This window comes from Durio zibethinus, chromosome 15 (assembly GCF_047325235.1).
Source record: "Durio zibethinus cultivar Kanyao isolate XHJ-2024 chromosome 15, ASM4732523v1, whole genome shotgun sequence".
Classification (NCBI taxonomy): domain Eukaryota; kingdom Viridiplantae; phylum Streptophyta; class Magnoliopsida; order Malvales; family Malvaceae; genus Durio; species Durio zibethinus.
This window is the reverse complement of record NC_143176.1, coordinates 12,059,933-12,086,062: the sequence shown is the minus strand read 5'-3', so window position 1 is coordinate 12,086,062 and position 26,130 is coordinate 12,059,933. Positions and strand designations below refer to the sequence as shown.

The following is a 26,130-nucleotide window of genomic DNA, read 5'->3' as shown; positions in this document are numbered from 1 at the left end:
AACTAAAAAGTAAGGTTTTTGCATTAAATAACAAACTCAAGTTTCTAAAAACCCCACATTTTACTGAGGACATAGATTGAGGTTTCCCCCCCAAAAGGATTCAAAAGGCCTACTATTGAAACTTACGATGGCACTACTAATCTTTTTAATCATCTTGAACTTTTTTGGACAAATATTCTAATCCAAAGGGTGGACAAACCATTGATGTGCAAAGGTTTTGTCATAACACTTAAAGAAATAGCTCAGTCCTGGTACATCAGCCTTAAGTTTAAGTTAATCTTTTTTTTTTAAACAGCTTAGCCACTCATCTATAATGCACTTTATAAGTAATTGCCAAACAAAAAAGATAACCTAAAGCCTGATATCAATCAAATAAGAGCATAAAGAATTTGTGAAAGCATGTATGATGATTATTAACACTAAAGTTCTTTAAGTCAAGGACTTAGAGTAAGCTGTAGCTTTAAGCACCCTCACAAATGAGCTCTATGAAAATGAGTATCATTTCAAATTATCTCTCTTTGAAACTCTAAAAAACTATAGCTAACATGTTCTTAAGAGTAAAAAATATATATATTATTCAACAATGAAAAGAATGGAATTACCAAGGATATGCTGAGGCCATTCACCACCACTTTGATTGATTTCGAAAATAAGACAATACCTATAAAAGGAACTATCAAGTTATGATACCTTAGGAATCAAACCTAGAATAATAGCCTCGACATTAAGTTTATGGTGGTAGATGTCCCTTTAACTTATAACATGATATTAGGATGACCGAGCCAATCTATTATGAAAGTTATAGGGTTAGCTCTTCACTTCAAAATCAAACTCTTAATAAGATAGAAGAGGTTAGAGGAGATCAATCCATAGCCAAATAATGCTATGCAACCAAGATCGAGGAAATGCAAGAAAAGGAAAATTTTAAGTGATGGTAAGAAGACAACAACTAATTAGAAAAGGAAAAGGAAATGAAAATAGAGCTCTTCTAAAAGCCAAACACTTAAATAAACTTTTAATCTTAAGATTTGTAAATAAAAGTTTTATCTAGTGTAAAGCTAAATTGTTAAGTTAACATTAAAACTACTTTATGAATAGAAAATTTTCTTTTTTTTTTTTACTTTATTTGAACACAACTTATACTTAACATCTTAATGCATTTTTTTATTTTTTTACTAGTTAAACATTATTTCCTCAAAACAAACAAACAACTAAATGAAAAAAAAAATGAATTCACATTGATAAATGTCCTTTTCGTAAGAGCAAAGCCTAAATTGGACATGTTAAAAGAGATCATCGATCAAAGACTAGAAACTAGTCTAACCTGACTTGAATTAGCCTAAGAGCTCGTACTTATACCTTTTTTTGAAAATGACTAGGAAAAATGCATACAGTTCAACTTTAAGCTCAACAAGAAGGAAGAACTAATTAAGCTAAATTGGTTGGGTCTTAGGTAAACATTATGAAGTGCCAAATTAAGTTTAATCAAACTTGACTCATCGTATAAACATCTTGACCAACCATGCATACTTTTATTTTATACCATGCATTTAACATTTTTATTATTATTATTTTTAGATAAAAGGCCATCGCTTGAGAATAGGAAAAAAAATAAAGATACTGGGATGTAAAATCTAAATTTATTAGATTTTAGTTTTTAAGAGTAATTGTATGAATCAACTAGATTAAATTTTGAGTTTGTCTTTATTTATCTTTATTAAATATGTAAAGTTCATGCTCGATCTACTATAGTATTTTTTTTGTTATTTATTAAAACAGATTTAAAACAAATTTTGCAAAATGTAAATTTGGGATATTTTATAGAAGAATTATTAGGTAGATCATTTGTACCATGTTAGCTGCAAAATCCAACCAATAATAAGGCTATAACACATCATTATTTAAAATTATCATTTTAACGTGCATAACTATTTTATTTAGCAATAATGGATTTTTGAGTTTTCCTTTGTACATCTTTTTGGATCAATTTGATCATATTTTATTTACATTGAACTTAATAAATTTATAAAAATTTATCTTATCATAGTCTTTAAATGGATTTGAACTCATAAAACAAAAAAAAATCATATATATATTTTTATCATTTGAACCAATCATCCTTTGAAATAAACCCACATTTTGTTTATAATAACATGGTTGTTATATTTATATGGTGAGTTTTAATGACATGTTGGTCATGATTGGTTTTTTGTTAATGACAACATAAAATAGATCTATATAACATTTTTTGTATAGGCAATAAATATAAAAAGACATCTTCGCTTATATATTGTCAATTATTTTATGTTGAACGTCCATTTTTTAAATTTAGACATTGTTGTCATTTGTTAGTCGCTTTTATGATAAAGTTCTTATATGATTTTCAATTCATGTCTAGGGATGATAGCAAGTAGAACATTTAGGTTGTTTTTCTTTTTGTTTTTTTTTTTCTTGCTTTGAACTAGATCTTACTATTGACTATAGTATATCTATTGGAACATATGACACCGAATTATCATTTTTAACACTCTTTCAAACTTGATTTTCAATTTTTTTTAAAAAAGTTATGATTGTTTGATTTGGGCAATTTATTTTCTTTATTAAAAGAAAAACGATCAAATTATGCCGAAAATTTGTGTTTTGGCTTCGATAAAATTTAAATTTTAGTTTTTGTACTATATTTCATACAAATTTAATTTTCATATTATTTTAACTTGATATTTTTAATCCAATCATTAACTTATCAGATTTTTATCGTTAAAATGATGACGTAAAAGTTGACTTGATAACTTGGAAATGAGTATTGACTTTGTTCATGTAGTATTGATTTTGTTGACATAACAACTTGAATGGGTGAAATTGGTTATTAAATTATGAAAATAATCTTATACTCTAACAAATTTTGAACTTTAGTCCCTCTAATGTAATTTATAAAATCTTATACTCATATAAGTCAAATTTGATAATACGGATCCAATTCCTAATAAAAATTATTTTTTATTTCTTTAAAAAATCATATTTCAATGTTTTTTAAATTAATATTTTGAATTTTTTTAGAAATTTTCATATTTTTAAAAAACATTAAATTTGATATTTTAAATGTTTTATTTAAAAAAAATCATAATTTTTTTGTTTTAAAATCATATTTTATTTTTTTTAAAAAATTAATATTTCGATTTTTAAAATTTTCTAGATTTTTTTTTAAAATATTAAATTTATTTTTCTCAACTTATTATTTTTTTAATTTCAATTTTTTAAGTTTTTTTTCTCAAATTTTAATAGTTTTATTTATCAAAACATTTAATGTTATTATTTTTAAAATTTTTTTTCAAAATTTTTCAAATTTTTTTTTATATTTTTTATATTTTTTATATTTTTCTCTTTATTTTAGAAATTATATATGTTCTTAATTTTTTATTGTTTAAATAGTTTTTAAATTCTAAAAGTTTTCTACAAGTTTCTTATGTTATTTAAGTGAAGAATAAATCATAATTAAAAACAAATTGTGTTTTACTATTACTCTGTTTTACCCAAAATTTTTATGTTCTTTTACATCAAATATACCAAAATAAAATAAATTTTGAAGACTCATATCTTCTCCATAATTTATTTATTTTTATTTAAATATTAAAAATATAAAAAATTTCAAAAATTTCAAAAAAAAACATAAAACATTAAAATATAGAAAATGTTATAAAAATTCTAAAAATTAAAAACAAAAAATTAAATATTTTGATTAAATAAAAATGTTAAAATTTGAAAAAAATATAAAACTTAAAAAAATGAATTTAATTTAAAAAATTTAAAATATTGAAAAATAAATTTAATATTTTAAAAAAATAAAGAAAATTCTAACAATTCAAAATATTGAATATAAAAAAATAAAATTAGATTTTAAAAAATTTTAAAAATATGAGTTTTGAAAATTAAAATATTTAAAATATATATTACATTTAATATTTTAAAAAAGTAAAAAAATATAAAAGTTTCAAAATATGGACTTTTTTACAAAATTAAAATATGATATTTTTAAAAAAAGTAAAAAATATAATTTTTATTAGTAATCGAACCAATATTATCTAATAAACTTGTAGAAAATGAAATTTTTATGAATTATATGAGAAGGATTAAAGTTTAAATTTTGTGTGAGTATAAAAGCTATTTGAATAATTTGATAACTAATTTAATTTATTCAAATTGACATATCAATAAAATGAATGCTTACATCATTAAGTTAACGATTATATTATCCAGTCAACTATTACATTTATATTTTTAAGGGTAAAAATTTAATAAAATTAGTGATTGAAGTAATATTATCAAATTAAAATAATATAAAAGTAAATTTATATAAATTACAAAATATAGATAAAATTTTAAGTTTTGATAAAATACAAGAATTTTTAACATAATTTTACAAAGAAACCGCAAAAGATTTAAAAATATAATAATTATTCAACAAAAATTAAAAGAAATATTATGATGCATCAAATTTAACGGTGAACGTTGATGGGCAACAATTTTGAGTATATTTAATTTGATTGGAGTTAGAGTTATTATTATTATTATTTGTCTCGCATCATTCAAGTTGACTGACTTGCCACGCGCATTCTCGCTTTGCTTGGATTCATCCGATGCCAGCCCCTCTCTTTTTCGTTTTTATCTTTCTTTTCTTTTTTTATGTAAAAAAATAGTAGACGGTGACACTTTTTTATTGCTTTGAGGGATTGGCACTTGGAAAGAGTTAATACATGAAACAGACTAGTTACTGTTACTCTACTTTTGTTGTTGATAGCGTTATAGGAGAGAGAAAACAAAGAGGGCAGATGAATCCTTCAATGTCCTGGTAGCTGCGAACGGGGAAAGTGATCAAAGAGAAAAGGACAGTGGCTGACACGTCCTTCAACATTCAATCATCCACGCTATTCTACCACCAATCTTAATTAATAATAGTTTAATTCGGTGTTTATTTTTAGGTTTGATAATTTAATTATTTTTATTTAATATATAAAATATTAAATTTATTAATTCATAGTTTATGATTATTTTTTAAAAATTTATATATAAGTTTTATTAAAATATAAAAATAATATAATTTTTATATCATATAATTATATTTAAAATTGATTTTTTTAATTTTTTTTTCTATGTATCTTTTTAATAAATAAACAAATAAATAAAATCCGCAAATCTACAAATCATTTATGTGGAGACGTGCCAGCATGTCATCATTTTGTTCTTTTTTAGAATAAGCTCAGATTAGATTGATCCAAGTTCGAAAATCTAAACAAATTGTAATTTTCCCTCCTAAATCAGTTCAACACTACTCCTCTTAGCATTTGTTACAGTAAAAATAAAATACAAATAAAATATAGCTACAATGAAACCCCCACCACCAACTGGCTAGAATTTATGCTTTATAAAACAAACAATGTGGAGACGGACTCATAAGACACAATCAGCCTTATTCATGTGACTTTGATCTCTGCTTGTGCCATTCTTGTGCAACCACCCACAAATGTCTCTTCCTCCTCCTCGTCTGCCTGCCTCCTTCTTCCTTGTCATTTTCTTGCTTGCTTCTAATTCTTTCCTCTCCCAGATCTGCTCTGCAGCCGACGAGGATGAAGAGTTGGATGTTGTAGTAGATCAAAACCTGCGGTTTGAGAACCCAAGGATTCGTGAAGCCTACATTGCTTTGCAAGCTTGGAAGTCTGCCATATTTTCCGACCCATTTAACTTCACAGCCAACTGGAATGGGTCTGATGTCTGTTCTTACATGGGAATATACTGTGCTCCCTCTCCGTTCAATCCCAAAATCAGAGTTGTGGCCGGCATTGACCTCAACCACGCTGACATTGCTGGCTATCTCCCTCCAGAGCTTGGCCGCCTCACCGATCTTGCACTCTTTCACCTTAACTCCAATCGCTTCTGTGGTGTTGTTCCGACCAGCTTTCGCCACATGAAGCTCCTTCATGAGCTTGACTTGAGCAACAATCGCTTTGTAGGCAAATTCCCCAATGTGGTTCTGTCTCTGCCTTCTCTCAAGTACTTGGATCTTCGATTCAATGAGTTTGAAGGGTCAGTTCCCTCCAAGCTCTTTGACAAGGAACTTGATGCCCTTTTCTTAAACGATAACAGGTTCCGATTTGGTATTCCTGAGAATCTTGGAAACTCTCCTGTTTCCGTACTGGTCTTTGCCAACAATGATCTCGGAGGTTGCATTCCTGGAAGCATTGGGAAGATGGGCAAAACGCTGAATGAAATCATACTCATGAACGACAACCTTACTGGATGTTTGCCTCCACAGATCGGGATGCTCCAGGAAGTTACCGTCTTTGATGTGAGCTTCAATCATCTCCAGGGATCTCTGCCAGCCTCCATTGGCAACATGAAGAGCTTAGAGCAGCTGGATGTTGCCCACAATGGCTTCACGGGTGTGATTCCAGCCACTGTTTGCCAGCTACCCAACTTGCAAAACTTTACTTACTCTTTCAATTATTTCACTGGAGAACCACCAAGTTGCTCCGCAATTTCTGGTGTTGGTAGGGTGTCAAATGGTACCATGAACTGTATTCCTGGCAAGAAGGATCAGAGATCCTCCAGGGAATGCTCTTCCGATGCTGCTCGCCCTGTGGACTGCAGAAAGTTCAAATGTAGTGGTGGTGGAAGTTCTGGTGGCGGTAGTGGCAGTTCCCCATCGCCGAAAAAAAGGCCTCCTGCTCCAAGGCCGTTTATGAAATCCCCACCACCACCTTCTTCAGAGTCTTCGCCTTCCACCAGATCACATCCTCCTCCTCCACCATCATCGCCTTCTTCCCCAATTCCTCCTTTCCATTCCCCACCATCACCACCACCACCAAATAACTCTCACTTTTCAACTCCACCACCCCCTACTCAAAGGGTATCACCTAAGACGCAACTTCCGCCGCCACCTCCACCTGTTCACTACGAGCCCAAACAATCGCCTCCACCACCAATAGCACAAGCACCTCCATCAGGCCATTACTACAATACACCACCACCACCACCAGGTCATTACCATAATATACCACCTTCACCACCAATAGTACAACCACCTCCATCAACTCCATCAGGCCATAACTATAAAACACCTCCACCACCTTCACCACCACCGCCAAGCCATTACCATAACATACCACCTTCACCACCAATAGTACAACCACCTCCATCAACTCCATTAGGCCATAACTATAATACACCACCACCACCACCAAGCCATTACCATAATATACCAACTTCACCACCAATAGTACAACCACCTCCATCAACTCCATCAGGCCATAACTATAATACACCACCACCAACAAGCCATTACCATAATACACCACCCTCACCACCGCCACCAACTCAGGTTCAGTATTCCCCACCGCAGAATGAACATAGAAGTAGAACACCACCTCCTTATCCATCAAAGGGGCAGCCAGTAAGTCCACCTCCACCACCAATGGAAAAATACACACCTTCTCCTCCGCCATCAAACGAGCATCCGTGGACTCAGTCTCCTCCTCCACCGGTAGAATATCAACCACCACCCAATGAGCCATGTCATCCTCTCCCTCCTCCACCCCCACCAGAGTGCACAACTCCAGTATCACCACCACCGCCAAGGCACAATTCAACCCCATCACCATATGCACCAACACCTGGTCATCACTATTCAAAACCGCCCCCACCTCCTGAACAACAATGGCATTACCCACCGTCCCCGCAGCATCAAAACGCTCCTCCCCCTCCTCCATCAACCCACTATTCAGATTCATCCCCACCACCTCCTCCTCCTCTGCCACCCTCATTTGAAAACAGACCACTTCCACCAATTAGAGGAGTATCATACGCATCTCCTCCTCCGCCCGTGATTCCCTACTACTAATGGAATGTTGTTGCGCGCCATTGAGTTGTAATTCAAATTCTTTTGGTGCAACCATCAACCATGAGTGGCTCGCATGTTAATTGTGTGTTTTTTGTTCAGCTTGAGCACTATTTTTTTTTTCTAAATATATATAATAATTCATCTTTTATTTCTTTCTTTGGCATCCTTCTGCTAATATATTTGTTATACGGGCAATGAGTTGAACACTTTGTGTGTAATTTATAAAATTATATGTGGATTCAATTAGGATTTAGGAACGACTCATGAATGATGATATAACTTCTCCTATACCATTACTCTTTTTTTTTTTTTTTTTTTGTATTTATATATTGTAATGTAAAATTCATGGAAGATCTGGGACGTGGATGTCTGTTTGTTTTTTAGCGGGGTTAAAGCATGACCAAATGTGGGATAAATAATTAACTCCCCTCCTCATCACCCAGTAAAAATCAGTCACGAAGCAGTGCGAATGATAGTGTTGGAAAAGTGAAACAGAAAAAATTAAGCAGAAAGCACTTCTGTCGGTCGTGCCGAGGCTGAAGGTGGAAAGAAAGTAAAGTTATCACGTCACACAATTATTGATCTGATCCCACTCGTGAAGTTGGAGCATGAACATCTAATCTTCTATGCAAGATTCAGTTCACTAGTTATTAATGCTTTAGCATTCACCATATAGGAGCAGGGCAGCACAGAATATATTCACAGAAAATGGTAGGATAATTTTAAATAGGACACAGTTTAGAGACTACAAGAAAATAATACCCAAAAGAAAAATATATATATATATATATAATAAAAATTATATATGAATTTGATAAAAATAAAAATTATTTTATATTTGATATGTTGATATAAATTATGATATGATAATTTTTGTATTTTACATAAAGCAAACAGTACACAAATTGCCCCATATCTATATACATAGGGACCATTTTGAAGATGATTAAACTAGTTTTAAAAAAAAATCATATAATTCAACTGGAAAAACACCAGCATTCCATCGAGCAAAGTTGGCAGAATATTAAGTCCCTTCTCATTCTCTTGAAATCTAATCTCATTCATTTCTCTATCTATTTTTTATGCAGGGTTGGAAAAATAGAAGAAAAAAAGTGCTCATAATGGGAGTAGTCTACACATACAAGCCAATGACAAAATACAAAGTATATGTATATATATAGTACATGGAATGGAAGTGTATATTTGTATCATACCTTTATTTGTATCCACACAGTGTACACTCCTGAATAGAACCAATCTCTGTTCTACCTTTTACTTTTTCAATCACATTCACAGGTCTTACGATAGAATTATCCTCATTAATTGCACCCAAGCCCCCACACAACTAGATATATATATATATATATATATATATATATATATATATATTAACCAGCTCATAATCATTGATTAATGAGGAAGCTCCCTGGGAACACAAAAAAAATGCAGCACACTGCTATCTCAACTAGCTCAGACAAACAGACATCACTGTCCCTACAAAGAAATCTACCACATTCATACATGATGAAGCTCTCCAACTCAAAAGGGTTTCCCCTATTTACACCTTCCAATGGTGAACCAACCGATACAAAGTTTAGGAGGAACAATGCCAACTAAAGCACTGGCTTTAGTAGCATCAGCCAAAACGAATTACTATGCATGATATATCATCTTTGCTCTTTCTTGCCAATGCTTCTGTCGTTAATCGTTTGGCTGCTGCTTGAGGGTCCTTCATGGATTTTACCAGATTAACTGCCTCTTCATTCTTCATTACCTGCCAACCAAATCAAACTAGTTATCTTTGGATAACTTATAATATGAACATCCACAGTATCATGCCTGGGCTACTTACAAAGACAAAAGTAAAGAAAAAAATGTAGAAAGACAGGATTGCTCCTTGATGTATTAGAGTGTTGTGTATGATTTCCCTGTTATGGCAATTTGAGCAATAAATAATAAATTTCCAAACTTATAATTTTGTTAATTGTGATGCAAATGAAGTTTTCCATGTTGATTTTTAGATTTATCATTAACAATAAAAATAATAATTCCCAAGATAAGCAATTAAGGACCTTAACAACCATTAGGCACAACATCTCTCAAATCAAAGGATTATTCTGATGCACAATCAATGACATTGCCACCACCAAAAATGCAACCAAACCATGTCAAATGTTGAAGACAAAACAAAGATATTACCATTACCACTGCAATCACAGCCACCACCTTTATAGTTAATATTTGCTTATGTAGTCAACATAACAACCACAATTAGTAAAATTAACACCAACATAACCAACACTGGTGTACTCTCTAGTAGCAGCATCACTGTTGTTACCATCACAACTGTCCCCACCACCCAAGTGGTATGTGACCAACTCTTTTCGTCACACTACACCACATTATAACATATTCTACACTCTTCAATTGTAAATTGCTATAGCTTTCAAGCTAATAAAAGAATTTAAGTGCCAAATTTAGTAACTGAGAACTACAAAATTATGCTAGTACTAAATTTTTAGTTTTAACCAATAATGAGAAAGGGGGAAAGTGATTTGGATTACAACACCTGATCCTTGCCCAAACCTCCAGAGTTTGTGAGGAAAAACCTCAATAGCACATTTAAGAGGGTAGATTTTCAAGGTAAGGACTAAAGTCTTAAATCTTCATTCTTAGGATCAGTATTTCAGAAGTCTTAGCATATATTCAGTGTTGCCAAGTGAAAAGGGGGACCGATGTTTGTCAAGGCACAGAGCAATCCAGCAAAGTGCTTTGTAGCCCTCCAAATGAGTCTCTCTAGCAAGGCCCATTACTTTGAAAGGCAAAGGGCAAAAGAAAGCAGGCACCCCAACAACGAGCAAAACTTTACATGTCCTTGACATATGAACTAATTGGCTGAATTATCATGGACAAAGACAGGCAATGTTTATGTCTTTTGAAAACAAAACGAACTAGTGACATTTTGTATATATAACTAATTACTTCCTTATTTAAAATGGGAGTGAAGGAACTTAGAGCTAAAGTTTGATGATGCTTTAGTTAATTTTGCTAATGCTTTATCTTTCTAATATGTTAAGCAATAGAATAAACTGACTTTTGGAGGTTTATTAATACAATTTATGTTCTAAAGTTCATAGAATAGTAAATAATTTCTCTTAGATTTTTTTACATACATTTATTTTCTTTTTAGAAATTAGTGGACTCAACAATCACTTTCTTTTTTGTGCAAAAAGAAAAAGCAGTTTCTTTTACATAAAAACGAATCAATTTTTTTCTGCTTTGTGCCACAAGGTCTACGTGACTACTAGCACCTTCAATGATAGCCACCACCCATTTTTTAATATTTGAACTTGAGACCTCCATGATACAGTGCAGAAGTAGAAAAATAAAAAGAAAGCAAAAAAAGGGAAAGAAACCAAAAGAAAGGCTAAAATTGATGTAAAATCAAAGTTGGAACAATTTAGAGTTGTAAAAAAACCTAATAGAAAATATCCCAATATAATACAGTGTGTCTAAAAAGACTATTATATTTTATACAAGGGTTACAGCAGCTTTTATGCTTATCCAAAAAAGAAAAAGCATCTTTTAACCTTAACCCTTAGACACACATAAACTGCATCTAATCCTATCCAACCAAACTATCTTAGAGGTCAAATGCTAGTCACATAACCACTTCCTAAAATTAAAAACCTAATTATTAACCGATAACTACAGATTTAATCCTAGCATTTGCATACACATAAATCCCATCTAATCCGAGCCATTCAATCTCATTAAGAGATCACATACTAGTCACATGACCACTTAATAAAATAAAAACATTATTATTAACCAACAACAATAGTAAAACAGTAAACATAAAGTAAAACAGATCAAGATAGACAATTAGATAACTTCTAGAATGCTCCTGCATTATTCCAACATAAAATCCCAAATTCTAACTGCTGGGGTGGGACCTGAATTCTGTTGTTTAACAATGTGAATTGGTACAACTTCCAGGCATATCAAATTTATTTATGAGTCTGTTAAGAAACTAGTTTGAACTTGATCATACAACAATGGTCACACTGAGAAAATAAAAATAAAAAAATAAAGGACAGCAAACAGTTTCTTACTCTAACCAATCAAATATGTAAATGTAGTCCAACTAAAATTTGGCTCAATTAAGCATTAACTCTTTCCAAAAAGAAGACTGAAATAGAATTCTTTCAACAACAGAAAAATATGATATGTCTTCTAATTTAGACTCCAGTCAAATTATGTCTTCTTAACATTTTAAATAATGATCTCTGCATTACTTAAAAAAGTTGGAGTGGAATATATTTGATAATACAGAGTGAGTTGACCCAATCTCAAATTGTTGAAGCAATTAACATGCTAAGCTTAACTATTTGAACTCTTGACCTAAGTTCAAGCAGAGGTGAAGCAACTACTTAAATCATTAAGTAAAACATAAGCAACTTATTACTGGGAGTAGTTTGGTTATTCAATTGTCCATAGCTAAACTCGTAAATATTCTACAAAATGAAAATGTTCATTTGTCTTCAGAATTAGCATATCTTCCTCCATCCCCTCGGCAATGTTGAGAGAGAGAGAAAGAGAGAGAGATCGGCCAAATAAGAATCCCCTATCATATGATTGTGGTTGAGGAACCTGTCATAAAATTGGTGAAGCATAACAATAAAGATGAGCCAAATCTCTAGTTGTTCTCAGTCCTATCAGTTACTTTGAGGCAAAAACTATAATAAAATCTATATTATTCATTATTGAGGTACTTCTAGTGGATAACACTATGTTTCAATGATAATATAGTTGTTTGCAAGAAAGCATTTTCTTAGAGCAAGGCTGTTGACCAGATTTTTAGTAAACATTTTTCACAGTTACATCCAAGGAATGATTCATGAATGAGTAGGACAAGGAATCTCATGGAACAAATCTCTTGACATTGGAACTACATTTAAGTAAGGTCTGTCAAGATCAGGTCTTCAAATAAAGAAACAAAACAGAATTGAGGTCATTAAAATGCTTTGTAAGGAAGATTCAGATTAAGATATCAACTATTTCAGCAAGATAGCTCCCACCCTCTCCCTCCCTCCTCTTTCTCTCTCCGTTGTCCAACTCCAACTCACCCCCCTATAAATTTGAAAAAAAAAGCAAAACCTTGGCAGTTCTGTTCTCTAAAATAAAAAATTTGAATTTGCAAATCATAACTAAACTTTCCCAACCTTTAAAGAAAAAATAATTCCCCTTTCTATACTCGTAGAAGATCAAAACAATCAAACCTATCCATTAGGTAATTATTAAAAAAAAAAAAAAAAAGAAAGAAAAAAGAAAAGCTATTCTTTAAGAAAAATTCTGATCCTTTACCTAAGATGCACCAATCAGAAAGCATATTCAATCAAACATTTAGAAATGCAGAGAGAAAGGTCGGCAGAAAATATCTCATGTTCATCTTTATTGAGGAAAAGTATGAGATGGTTTCAAAGGATCAATGCATCAAAATTTTGCCCCAGGCCAAAAAGTAATCTATATGTGATGCAGTATGGAAAAGAGTTACTTGAGGGATTAAACTACTGATCATTTTATCTTGTAATTTTACTACTTTTTTGGGATTAATTATATTGTTTGTACATATATATAGATATATGTAGGCTTGTCAGATTATTTATTCTATTAACCAGTATATTGCTCATTTTCCAAGTACTAGAGCATTTAGGTGTTGTTTAGTAGTTTGCATTTCTATTATGGTTTAAGGTTTAGTTTATATGCGCCTCTGCTATTCCATTTTTCGAGAGGTTTTGGAGTATCAAATTATTGAAATTTTCAGAATTTGAGATCATGTAATTGAATCTTCTCCCTCTGGTTCTTCTATTTGTTTCACCAATTTCGCTTCTTTTTCAGATGAATCAGGCTGCAGTCCACCACCCCCCACCCTCCCCTGGTTTTTATATTTTAAAATGTATCCAGCTCTTTGGTTCAATAGACAATTTAACATATGTGCAATTACTTAAGCTTTTGGGTGCTCCAAGCACCAGTCAAAACTGGAGATGCCTAATAGAGATCAAAGATAGATATAAAAGTGATCAAATGCAATTAGCATAACCTATTGAACAACTGACCTTCCACAATCCATCACTAGCCAGTATTACAAAGTCAATAGTGGAGTCTATTGGGACATGTCTGACATCAGGTTCTGAGCTTAAATGTGCTTTAAGGCTCTGATCCCCAAAAGCCCTTGCAACTGCAAGTTGGCCATTAACCCTAGGCACGTCTCCTGAAATAAGAATGTCATTTTCATTGTCTAACTATTTTTGTAATTAAACAATCACATATGCATTCATGTAGCCTGCCAATCATATGGAAGTGGCATTAGCAGCTTGGAATGATCCTAGTGCAGGCAGTGATAAATGGAAAATCATAATATGTACATTACCAGGAAGAGTAGTAACAAAGCCACCCTGCTTCTCTATCCTTGTACGTTCTGCATGCGGCTCATGGTCCACTGTAATTTGATTGGCAGAGCCCCTCTCACACACAACAGCTCTAGAGTCACCAATGTTTGCGACCCATAAATCTTTGCCATCAATGACAATGGCAGTAACCGCAGTAGAGCCACCTGGCCCTAATTGCATAGAGTTGTCCAATATAAACTTATCAGTGGAGCGGTATGCATTCCTTATTGCAGCCTCAGGGTCTTTCCAGAAATTTGGCTGCATAGTTTCACATTGGTAAAGGGGAAAACATAGTTATATATAATATAACAAGCAATTGGAAGTGATAGTAAGAAAAGAAAGATACCTCTTCGAGTATGTTGTTGAAAAGGTTGTCTTTCAAATAAGTGGGCACACGATCCCCCAAGTGACCATCAAAGATTGCAAACAATCCAAGCGTATGATTCCTCTTTTTTCTGTATTCAGCAACATGGTAATCTTCCATATCATGGCCTGATTGACCTTCCACTAAGTGGAATCCATGGGACACTTTGTTACTTGATGAATTGCTTTTCCCTTTTCCCCCTTTCCCACCGTCTGAAGAGGATGACTTGAGGCAAGCAACCTTCTGCAATCCAAAATTTAAATCAAGTGATGGATGTTTATTTCAAGTTCATATATGTGTATGTGTGTATATATATACACACACACAGAGTGGAATTGAATACCTTGATCTTGGTAAAAAAGCCGGCTTCTTTAACAGGGTGGGAGGCACCTGCAACTGATGAATGTTTGCTCATGTCTTCAATTTGGTTTGGTTAAATTACCCAGAAGAAAGAAAGAAAGACGGATGGAATGGTCAGGTGGTGAATACAAAACCAAAAACTCTAACTCAATACATAATAGGTTTTTTTATTAATATATTAAACCTCTGCTTGTAAGACATAATTGTAGTACCAGGAGCAGTTAGGATCAGAAAAAGTATTGAAGAATAGATAAAGGTTGACTATCCTGTTAAAAAAAAAAAAACCGTGTAATAAGAAATTTTAAATACAATTTCTAATACTAGAAAGCCAAAGCCATAAAATTTGCTTTCTTTACTGGTTGTTTTTATTATTTATTTATTATTATATGAAATTTTCATTTCCTTGATTTTTTTTTTTCAAATGAAATGATATGTTAAATAAATAAAATAAGAATACAAGCAAAGAATAGTCGTTTTTCTTGAATGGTTTGATTGGTTGGGAGAACGGAGAATGGTTGAAATTCAACTTTGACAGCACCAAACAGCCGAGATAATATATAATAAAAATAACACAGTTTAGCAATATTAGTGCAGTTTTGTTATTGTTACTTTTTTACAGTAAGGAAATATTGTTATTTTTTAAAGTATTAGTGATTTTTTTTTGGAAAATTTTTAGTGTTAGGGAATAGTGGGCGCTTTTTCTTTTGAATTTTGAAAGTCCTCTTCACATGTTTATTTGTAAATAAATAAATAAATAATAAATAGTAATAATAACAACGAAAAAGATGACATCAATTTCCGCGTAGGGGTAGGGTCCACTGCCCTCCGCCTCTCTTCTTTGAAACTTCCGACGATTGTGACTATGTTGATTCACGGCCGAGCTCCCCCGGCCCAATTTCCTCTCAAGTCTCTCTCCCCCCCCCCCCCCCTCTCACATGTCTCAGCTACACTCTCACCATAATTACTTGGCTGCCCTACAATAGAATGGACAGTAATTAAAACAAATACCCTCACTTAGTGTAATACGTGTTATTTGTATACTCTAACGTTAGCTTAGTTTGTTTAGCCGAAAATGATTTTCAAAAATAATTTTTGTAATTTTATGTTTATTTGGTAGAAAATTTATTGTTTAATGAAAAATGATTTCTTGATTAATGAAAGTAAGATTTTTTTTTAAATTGTCAAAATTCAATTTGATAATTTAAAAAAAAAATTATCTATAAATAGACTTATTTGTCGAACTCATGAATATAGTGTTAAAGTGGATTATCACATATCTAATAAATTTTTAATATCCTATAGTTTAATATTCAAGTTAAACTTCTTCACTTATTATCAATTAATTTTAAGTTAGATGCTTAACATGACATCAAAGTCAAGATTTTTTCAGTTGTCTTTTCTTAATTTATCACGTAAAAAATTTCTTTCATTTTCACTTACATGTGATGGGAGCCTTGTTAAAGTGGATTATCCCATATCTAATAAATTTTTAATATCTTATAATCTTGTATTTGAGTTAGGTCCCTCTACTTATTGTCAATTAATTTTAAGTTAAATGTTTAACACATAATTTTATCTAAGCTAGATCTTGAATATAATTTTTTTAAACTCAAATTTAATTTAACATGACCCAAAATATTATTATATTAATAAAAATATTTTTATTTAATTTTACTTAAAATAATTTAAAATGTTAACATTAAAAATCTTCTAATTTTTTAATTTTAAATATTTTTATAGTTCTATTTGATTCAAGCCTTGAACATTATATTTTAAACTTGACTTAAACTATTATTATATTAATAAAAATATTTTTATTTAATTTTAATTAAAATATTAATTTTAAAAGTTTTTTGATATTTTAATTTTAAATATTTCTATTATGTATATTATTAAACATAAGTATTTTTAACATTTCAATAATAAATGGTATTATATTATTATTTTAATGATAAAATGCCTATATCAATATTACTTTATATAAAAAAAGGATCTTTTATGAATCTTGGTGATGACAAGTGTAATTTTCTTTTCACCATTCTCTTCATGCCATGGCTTGGTCCGGGTCCAACACTCAACTTATGGCTTTTAGTCTTAGTTCCACACCTCTCGTTGCAGCTTTTGATTCATACAATACTAGAGAAATCTTGAGCTCCCCTCACTTCTCTGACTGACCTATCAAGTAATTAGCTAAGAGTTTTATGTTCAACTAAGGTATAGTTTTTTTTTATTATTATTAATAGTTAAAATTTGATAGTTTTTTTATTATTATTTCATGTTTCTAAAATGTCTTTATATGTATCTGTGTTTTTGAAATGGTGGTAAAAGTGTATGGTTAATTCAAGTAATCTTATGCTGACACATGAAAATATGCAAATTGATACGTGTTATGTTGTATGTTAATTTAGATTACTATTTGGTATTATGAAATTGACATTTATGAAATTAACACAAAAAAACAACAAAAGCACTTCCCATCTCCTAACAAGCCAAATCCGTGTATTTCCTAATCCCAAATTCTTACCCAAAGTTTTAAACTTTTAGAAATCAAGAGTTCTTTACAAATTAAAGTTTAGATTTTACCCAAAATTAGCTAAAAAGGGAAAATGAATATGGGGGATTTACACAAGGTTTGGGAAATCAAAGCATTGAAGAGGAAACCATGAGAAGAAGAAGCCAAAAAATTCTTAAAGAAATTTGCCAAACAAGTTTAACTTGTTATGTGTAAGCATAAATAAAGAGTCAAGCTCCTCTCAGAATTCTGGTTTTTTTTTTATTTTTTTAATAAAATTTGTATCTTTTTATTTTGTTAAAACTTTTTTTATTTGGTAAATTTTATTTTTTAAAAAAATTTCAATGTATAGTCTAAATAATCCAATTATACTAACTTTATAATCCTTTATTTTCAGGCATGGATTGCTTATGTTGGAAAGCAATTGGATTACTTCTATTTTTTCCTTTTTTCTTTTTTTTTAGGTTATTAGTATTATTTTGCTATTTTTAAATTTTGCTTCATTAGTTTTTGTCTTCAGACTCTTTTTTTTTCCATTTAAGGATTTGTTCATGTTGGTTTGGTACTTTTCTCCAACTTTTGTAATAGTTTTATTGCATGTATAGTGGTTGGAATATGACTTTTTACATATTGCTTCGTATTCTTTATTTGATAACATGTTTTTTTTTTTATAAGAATTGTTTGGTGCTGTTCTATGATTAATTTTAAGAAGACTAAAGTGAGAGAAAAATGGTGGTTTTTTGCCAATGCCTCAAGCCTTTAACTTGCACTCCTTTCCCATTTACTTTGCATTTATTCGAATGGTGAACCTTTGAGAGCTTATATATTATGAATATTTTCAATTTGTCTTTTAGGCTAAAAAATAATTGTATTTTTTTCAATAAATTTTCCAAGTTTATGGACAATATAAAAATTTTTAAGATCTTTATATTGTTATTGCTATTGCGTTTAATTCATTATATATAAAAATAAAATTTATGAGGATAAGATTGCTATGGTAGTGGGGACAATGATAGATGATATAAAGGTTTATGAAGTTCTAGCATCAAAGGTTACTATACTTAGGTTTACTGAAACTACTAGAGCTAGGATTGAGAAGGTTGGTAGAGAATGCTTGACTTTTGACTAGCTCGCTTTGAGGGCTTCTTTGGATCAAAACATGGTATGGGAATCTTTTTTTACTTTTTTTGGCCTTTTTTTTATATTTGTTAGTCTTTGGTATTTTTAGGTTTAAATGTGTGTATGTTGATTTGAGTTTTGTTTTATCCAACTACAACAAAATGTATCCAACTTAAAAGATATTTTGAAGAATAAAAGGTTGTTCTAGTTAAGACATGCATTCAAAATGTCATGCCTATACTTAAATATGTAACTAAAATTTAAGGTTGTGATGTCTTATTTTAGGGAAGAGATTTAGGAAAGTAGTAAGAGGTTGAAAGAGTTTGAGTATGTGCACAACACTTACGTGAGAGAAAAAAAAGTTTGCAAAGATATGCTTATGGAAATATTTTAACTTAATGGCTATTAGATATTAGATTTTCCTTTAAGAAATCAAAAGCTTTTGCTTGAAGAGGAGAAAGTCCTAGAAGAAATGAAAGAGAATTATAAGGGGCATTTGGTTCGAGAAATCTTGGATTTCAAAGGAAAGTGTGATCCCTAAAAAAGTATGATACCTAGGGTTTTCTTTCATTTTTAGGGCAACTCGTGTTCAGATTCACTAATTTGGTTTAGAGAAATCTATATATATTAATTCTTGAATAATTATCATAATTTCTTTGACATATATGATGGTAACTTTTTTATTAACTTTTATTAATAATAAATACCTAAATGATAAATGATGCCTTTAACAGCAAAATGAGACATTTTATTTGATTGCTAGTTTTATTTATAAAATATCATCAACCAAAAAATATTAGAGATTATTTAAGGTGTTTTTGATTGGGAAATGCCTTAAATAATCCCATTTATTTTTTTAAAAGGGATTATTTAAGACAGTTTTGGCCTAAAAGTGCTTTAAATAAATACCGTTTAAAAAATATGAGGGGATTATTTAAGGCATTTTTGGTCCAAAAACGCCTTAAATAAATGTTATTTAAAAAATATGAAAGGATTATTTAAGGCATTTTTAATCCCTTAAATAATTCCTTTCATTATTTATAAGATTTAAGAGATAAAATATAAACAAACTGAAGTAACTCAGTCGATTAGAGTATATGGTTATTAACTACAAGGTCGTAGGTTCAACCTCTCCCTTTAGTGTTTTAATATTTTTGAAAGGCATTATTTAAGGTATTTTTAATACAAATGTCTTAAATAATCATTTTCATTACTTATAAAATTTAAGAGATGAAATATAAAAAAATAAAGTAGCTTACTTGGGTAAAATATATTATTATTAACCATAAGGTTGTAGGTTTGATAATTCTTTTTAATGCTTATTCTTGGGGATTACTTATAAGATTTTTTTTGGATTATTTTAAATGTTTTTGGCCAAAAAAAATTATTTAATGCTGATAAATTTTTTTGGAAATTATTTAATGTTTTTTTTGCTAGAAAATACATTAAATAATCTCATTCAATTTTTTGTAGAAGATTATTTAAGGTGTTTTCTGGCTAAAAACATCTTAAATAATCCCCCCCAAAAATTGAATAGGATTATTTAAGGCTTTCTTTAGGAAAAAAATGCCTTAAATAATATTGATCAATTTTTTTGGGCAAAAAATGCCTTAAATAATCCCAAAAAATTGAAGGAGATTATTTAAAATATTTTTTTTTATGTCAAACGCCATTAATTGCAATATAAAAAAAAATTTAGCTGTAAAAACTTACAATTGACTTGTAGTCACTTCTAGACATGCTTTTTAAATGGTAATGACTATTTCATAATTTTTTATTTAGGTCAAATTTAGAAATAACACAACTTTTTCCCCCGAAATCCTAAAATACCATCGAGAGAGGTGAGTTTTTGATTTCGAGACTTTGAGTACTATTAGGAATTTGTTACTTTCCCTCGGAATCGAATTACCTTGAACTAAACATTGGAATAAAATACTCACTAGTAAGATTCTAGGGAAAAATGCATGGATTCTTCTGAACCAAACACATCCTAAACATAAACTTCTTTAGACTCTTATTATTTAGAATTTTTATTTGGCTACGTAAATAAAGTAGACTTTTTTCCTTCTTATGAATGAAGCAATCTTATTTAATTAGAAATTAGGTTTTAGCTGTGTTTTTTTTTTTTTTTTTTTTTAGCTTTCATGGTCATTTGTAATTTGATTAATTGTTATTTTTATTTGCGTGATGTGCAATTGAAACTGAGAAATATCACTCATAGCAATTCTCTAGGAAAATAAGCAAAATTGAATATGAAAACTTTTAAAAGAAAGTTCATATTTATTTATAGTAGTTAGAGACAATTTTCAACATATGGCTTTTTTGATTTGATAAAAAATGTATTTTAAATTGTAGGACCTAGTTCAATTCATGGATGATGGCCTTAGGGATTATCATGCAACTATCTCTCATAAATGTCCAAGAACAAGCTCAGTTATGCCACAACAAAAAATTAAAGGTAATCATATATCTTTTTTTCCTACACCAATTTAAAGTTTACTGGTAGATAACCGATAAACCGGTAAATGGAATTCTAGTGTATGGTGCATGATACCATTTTCAGCATGGATTTGTTTTTCTTAAGATATTGAGATTTGTTGCAAGAAAGCAAGTAATTTTAGGTTGACAAAATTTTGATGGAATAGAAAGAAAACTTCAGCAGACACTTTTAAGAGGGAATGGGAGATTGCTTTCTTTAATTGTAATTTCTCTGTATAATATTGCATTAGTGGATAAAGAAAGAACAAAAAACTTTAAGGAAAATGAAAAATCCATCCATTATCACATATGCTGTTTTACAAAAATGTCTTGATTCATCTATATGTTTTGTGTGTAATTTAAGTTCATTTGCTTCAGTATCAACAGATGAAACCAATGAAGATTATGAAATGTTAAGAGCAATAGCAGCTTCTATGGAGAATGTGAAGGGCGCTATTAAAACAACTTCAGATATATCCGAGCTTTCAAATGTTCTTGCTTAATTAAAACCTTGGGAAAAAAGTTGATTGTGCATAAGCGAAAACTTGAAGTTGCTTACACTGAAAGCAATCTTCTAACTCAAAAGGTGTGGCTATATATTGCTATTCATTTGCTAAGTAGGTTGATGAAGTTATGATAGTTTCTAGATCTTTCTCCCTTAAATATTAAGTGATTGCGATAATTTTCTTCTATATTCTCCCAATTAGGTTGGAATAAAAGTCATATTTAGTATACTTCTTTAATATCATGAAACTGTTTTCCTCCATAAAAATCAATCTCAATAAGATTGCATAATTAAGCAATTGTTTATTAAATGTTTTGGTAAGAATTATTAATTGTTTGGGTGAATTTTCCTCAACTATACAATGCTTTGGCAAGATAAAACTCTAATTAAGATAATTTTCTAACTTATAAGACCTGAATGTTTTAAGACACTTTTTTTTTAGCAACTATTCTTTTTCACAGTTCTTTATCTTCAAAATATTTAGTCAACATTCTTTGTATATTTTCATAGCTCATCTAAATTACTATTTTTTAAAATTTTGTGTAATTTTTTTGATTAAATTACTATTAAATAATTAATTCATATCAATTGCGTATATCACTCTAAGTTCAAACTTAATGACTCTAACAAATCGGGTGACGGGCTACGCATGCTAGTATTAATTAATATTCTTCATATTTTAGTAATTAATATTATTTTATATAATTATATTATTATTTTAATAATATGAATATTTTTAATTATTTTTTAATTTTTTAATTTAAAATATATTATTTTTTATATTTGAGTGATTAATATATTTATATTATTATTGTAATAGTAAATAAAATAAATATTATTTTTACGATTCAATAATATATACTTTCAATATAAAATATAACCATTTTAATAGTAATAAATATTGCTATTTGAATATTATTATATTAATTAACAAAAACTATACCATTATTTATAAAATAGTCTCCCATAGATATTATAAAAATGCCTTTCTAGTTCTTTGATAAGGGGTTAACATGCGTCCTAAATCACTATAATACCCTCATATTATAATTATAAAAATGCCTCTCTTACTATAATTAGTTAAAATTATGATAATACCCTTCTTAGCATGATTATAAAAATGCCTCTCCTATCATACTTGGATAAAATTATTATAATACCCTCAAATCATAATTAAATAAATATCACTCCTACCATAATTGGTTAAAATTACAATAATACCCCTAATTATAACTATGAAAATGTCTTTAAGATTGTTTCATAGGAAGTTGACCTGTGGTATGTTGTTTGAAAATTACTATAATACCACAATTAGATTATGTATTAAATTTTAATATAATATAAAATTAATCAAATATTAAATGACTAAAATACCTTTTTTGTCACTTTAAAGAAATTTGATATGTGGCATTTTATTTAAAAATTATTATAATACCCTTATTAAATTACATATATTAAAATTTAACATAATATAAAATTAACTACATATTAAATTACAAATCTATCATTGCGATTACCAAAATGCCCTATAGTTCTTTGATAAAGAGTTGACACTTATCTTGAAAGACTATAATGCCTTTTCTACCATAATTAATGAAATGCCTTTCCTATCATAATCAGTCAAAATTACTATGATGCCCTTTTTACTATAATTACAAAAATGCCTTTCCTACCATAATTAGCTAAAATTATTATAATGTCCCTTTTATCATAATTACATAAATGTTTTTCTTATCATAATTATGAAAATACCCTTTTGTTTACTTCATAGGAAATTGGAATGTGACATGCTTTATATGTCCTTTTGTTGGGTTTGATCTCATACTCAAACATAAACAAAAAACACACGAAAATAACAAAAACTAAACAAAGAGATAGCCAAGATCATATTTGTAATTTACAAGTGACAAAAATTGAATTTAAACATTCATATGTTTAGGATTATACCATCACTAAAAGATATCATAATTTTGAATTTTAATTCTTCCAATGGTTGAATTGATTAAGCGTTGGAAAATAAGTTGCCAAAACCACAAAACCAATGAAGTGTTCGGTCTCCAATGGTATCCACACAATCATTATCTGAAACCTTCACAAGGTTAGTGATTGTCTTATGCTAGCAAAATGGCTATAAAGATTGAAGGTTTTTCTTCCTTTTCTTTCACTCTAAGTTGAAACCTATAAAGGAAAACTCTTTCTCTCTAGTTTTTTTTTTTTTTTTTGTGACTAGGGCTAGAGTAAAACCATGATAGGTTCCTTAAGCAAGGGCTTCATACCCAAGGCTTTGCTGCTGCCCTAATTGGTATTTCTCAAAATGCAAATTCAGCACAATGAGTTTAAATGAACAATTCAATTTAGTTCTTCATTATTTTAACTTTTTTTCAATTAAGTCATACTTAATTGAATCTCAATTTTAATTTAGTATTGTGATTTAATATGCATGTCTCATTAGGTTTTCAATATGTTGGCAATGAATATAAATTATAATCCAAGTTTAACAAAGATCAAATAATTTATATTCATAAACTATAAGCGGCATCTAGAAATGCATTATAGTCACCCAAATGTTAAAAAGTCAAGATGATTATGACTTAACCTTTTAGCGATTAGTTTAGTGTGATTCCATCATTCTATTATTGTAGACACCTCATTCTATCCAAGCAGAGTTTAGTCATTTGAAAAACTTTTAAATTTTGACCCAGCTTGAATCCACATTTATTTCATTTTAACAAGTTTTTGAAAGTGAATTTGGAACCAATTTGACCTAAATGCCCCAAGAACAAACTTGGTCAAATATGATCAAACTGAGTCAATCTTAGTCAAAATCAATCAAACTAGATCCAGTTTTGGTCAATCCTTAAAATTCATAACCAAATGCGATCAATTAGTCTTAGGGATGATATTTGTGATTTTAATGCACTTAAAACCCTGATTGTACTTGGGAATGATAGAATTACCAAAATGTCCTTTAAAGGTATTTTTGCAATTTAACCTTTTCAAAGTTGATTCTTCATGAAAACTTTTAGATATGTTTGAACATTAATTGATGATTTTTGATGCATCAGAAACCTTGATCACACTTCAAGAGGTATAAAATTACTAAAATGCCCTTAGGGATTTTTTTGTAATTTAACCTTCCTAAGGTCAAATTTTTTTGAAAAGCTCTTGATCATGATTTGATATTATTTGATGATTTTTTGTGTATTAAAAACCTCATTCGTACCTTGAAAGATGAAATTACTAAAATGCCCTTTAATGGTATTTTTGTAATTTGACATTTCTAAGGTTGATTTTCATGAAAACTTTTAGATTATCTTTTTATAATATTTAATGATTTTTGGTGCATTAAAAACTTTGATCATACTTTGAGAGGTATAAAATTACTAAAATGCCCTTAAAGGGTATTCTTTAATTTGACTTTTTCGAGTTCATTTTTCACAAAAATTTTCATATTCTAATTTCATATTATTTTAAGATTTTTGGTGCTTTAAAATTGTAAAAACAAAAAAGGGATCTCGATTTTTCAAGAAAATTCCATAAAAGGTTAAAACTTTAACAAGGGTAATTTGGTCTTTTCACAAGATTTTAGCTGTACCAAAAATCTCATTTTATGCCAAATTTATCATGGACCATTGATCATTTAAAAGCCTTGATCTAAGGGTGAAAGGTGATTGCTTGGTGAATAAACAAGAGAGAAATAGTAACCTTAGGATGGAAATGTGATCAAAAGGCAATTATGCATTTACATGAGATATTTATTCATCATTTAGGGTTGAATAAAAAAAGGAGGCAGCTTGTGGCATGAAAAAGAGTATAAAAAAATGAAAACAAAATGATAATCTAGGGAAAGTTTGTAGAGATATAATTTCTATTACTTTTTTCATTGCATTTCATAGCATTTTGTACCATTTTTCATAGTTTTCATATTGTTTGTCTTCAAATTTTTCTATTTTTGCGAGAAAACAATTTCCTTCATAGTTGTTTGCCTCCCTAACTACAAGCTTGATCTAAGTTTTCAACCAACTAATCAAATAGTTGTATTTTGGAGTATGAAAGAATCAAGCAAACATAAAAAAATCCACCATTAACAACCATTGGGAGGTTTAGCCAAGCTATCATTCTCAATGGCTGAACCCCTTCTTGATCTTTTTTGTATATTTTTCACACTTTAAATAAAATGTATGGATGTTTGAAGTGTTATATTACTTGTTTAATTCATGTTTGTTGATTATTTTAGTAGTTTGTATTTCTGTTTAGCTAGTATTTGTGCTTTCATTATTTTCTCTTTAGTCAGTTTGTTACATGTTTGATGAAATTTCTTTTATGATAAAATGCCTATATGTTATAATATTATGAGTGTGTTAGTCATTTGACTTTCCCAAGGTTGGTTTTTTGGGAAAAGCTCTAAATCATGTTTTGATATTATTTCATGATTTTTTAATGTATTAA

The 26,130-nt window shown here is 29.9% G+C and overlaps 2 protein-coding genes across 3 annotated transcripts; one reads left to right on the top strand and one right to left on the bottom strand.

Annotated features, from left to right (window-relative positions):
• Positions 1 to 5,243: 5,243 nt before the first annotated feature.
• On the top strand, positions 5,244 to 8,665 carry LOC111302376 (uncharacterized). Its single transcript, XM_022898304.2, has one exon. It carries the CDS (start codon positions 5,519 to 5,521, stop codon positions 7,889 to 7,891), a length of 2,373 nt encoding a protein of 790 aa, XP_022754039.2. The 5' UTR covers positions 5,244 to 5,518; the 3' UTR covers positions 7,892 to 8,665.
• A 325-nt stretch (positions 8,666 to 8,990) lies between these two features.
• On the bottom strand, positions 8,991 to 15,329 carry LOC111301788 (putative protein phosphatase 2C 44). Of its 2 annotated transcripts, none has more exons than XM_022897746.2 (5): positions 15,051 to 15,329; positions 14,690 to 14,947; positions 14,325 to 14,601; positions 14,011 to 14,165; positions 8,991 to 9,665 (listed from the first exon to the last, which is right to left on the bottom strand). In XM_022897746.2, exons 1-5 carry the CDS (start codon positions 15,120 to 15,122, stop codon positions 9,528 to 9,530), a joined length of 900 nt encoding a protein of 299 aa, XP_022753481.1. In that variant the 5' UTR covers positions 15,123 to 15,329; the 3' UTR covers positions 8,991 to 9,527. The 2 variants fall into 2 exon arrangements, with proteins under 2 accessions (XP_022753481.1, XP_022753480.1); XM_022897745.2 differs by having other exon boundaries at positions 14,690 to 14,950; positions 15,051 to 15,327.
• Between the last annotated feature and the right edge of the window lie 10,801 nt (positions 15,330 to 26,130).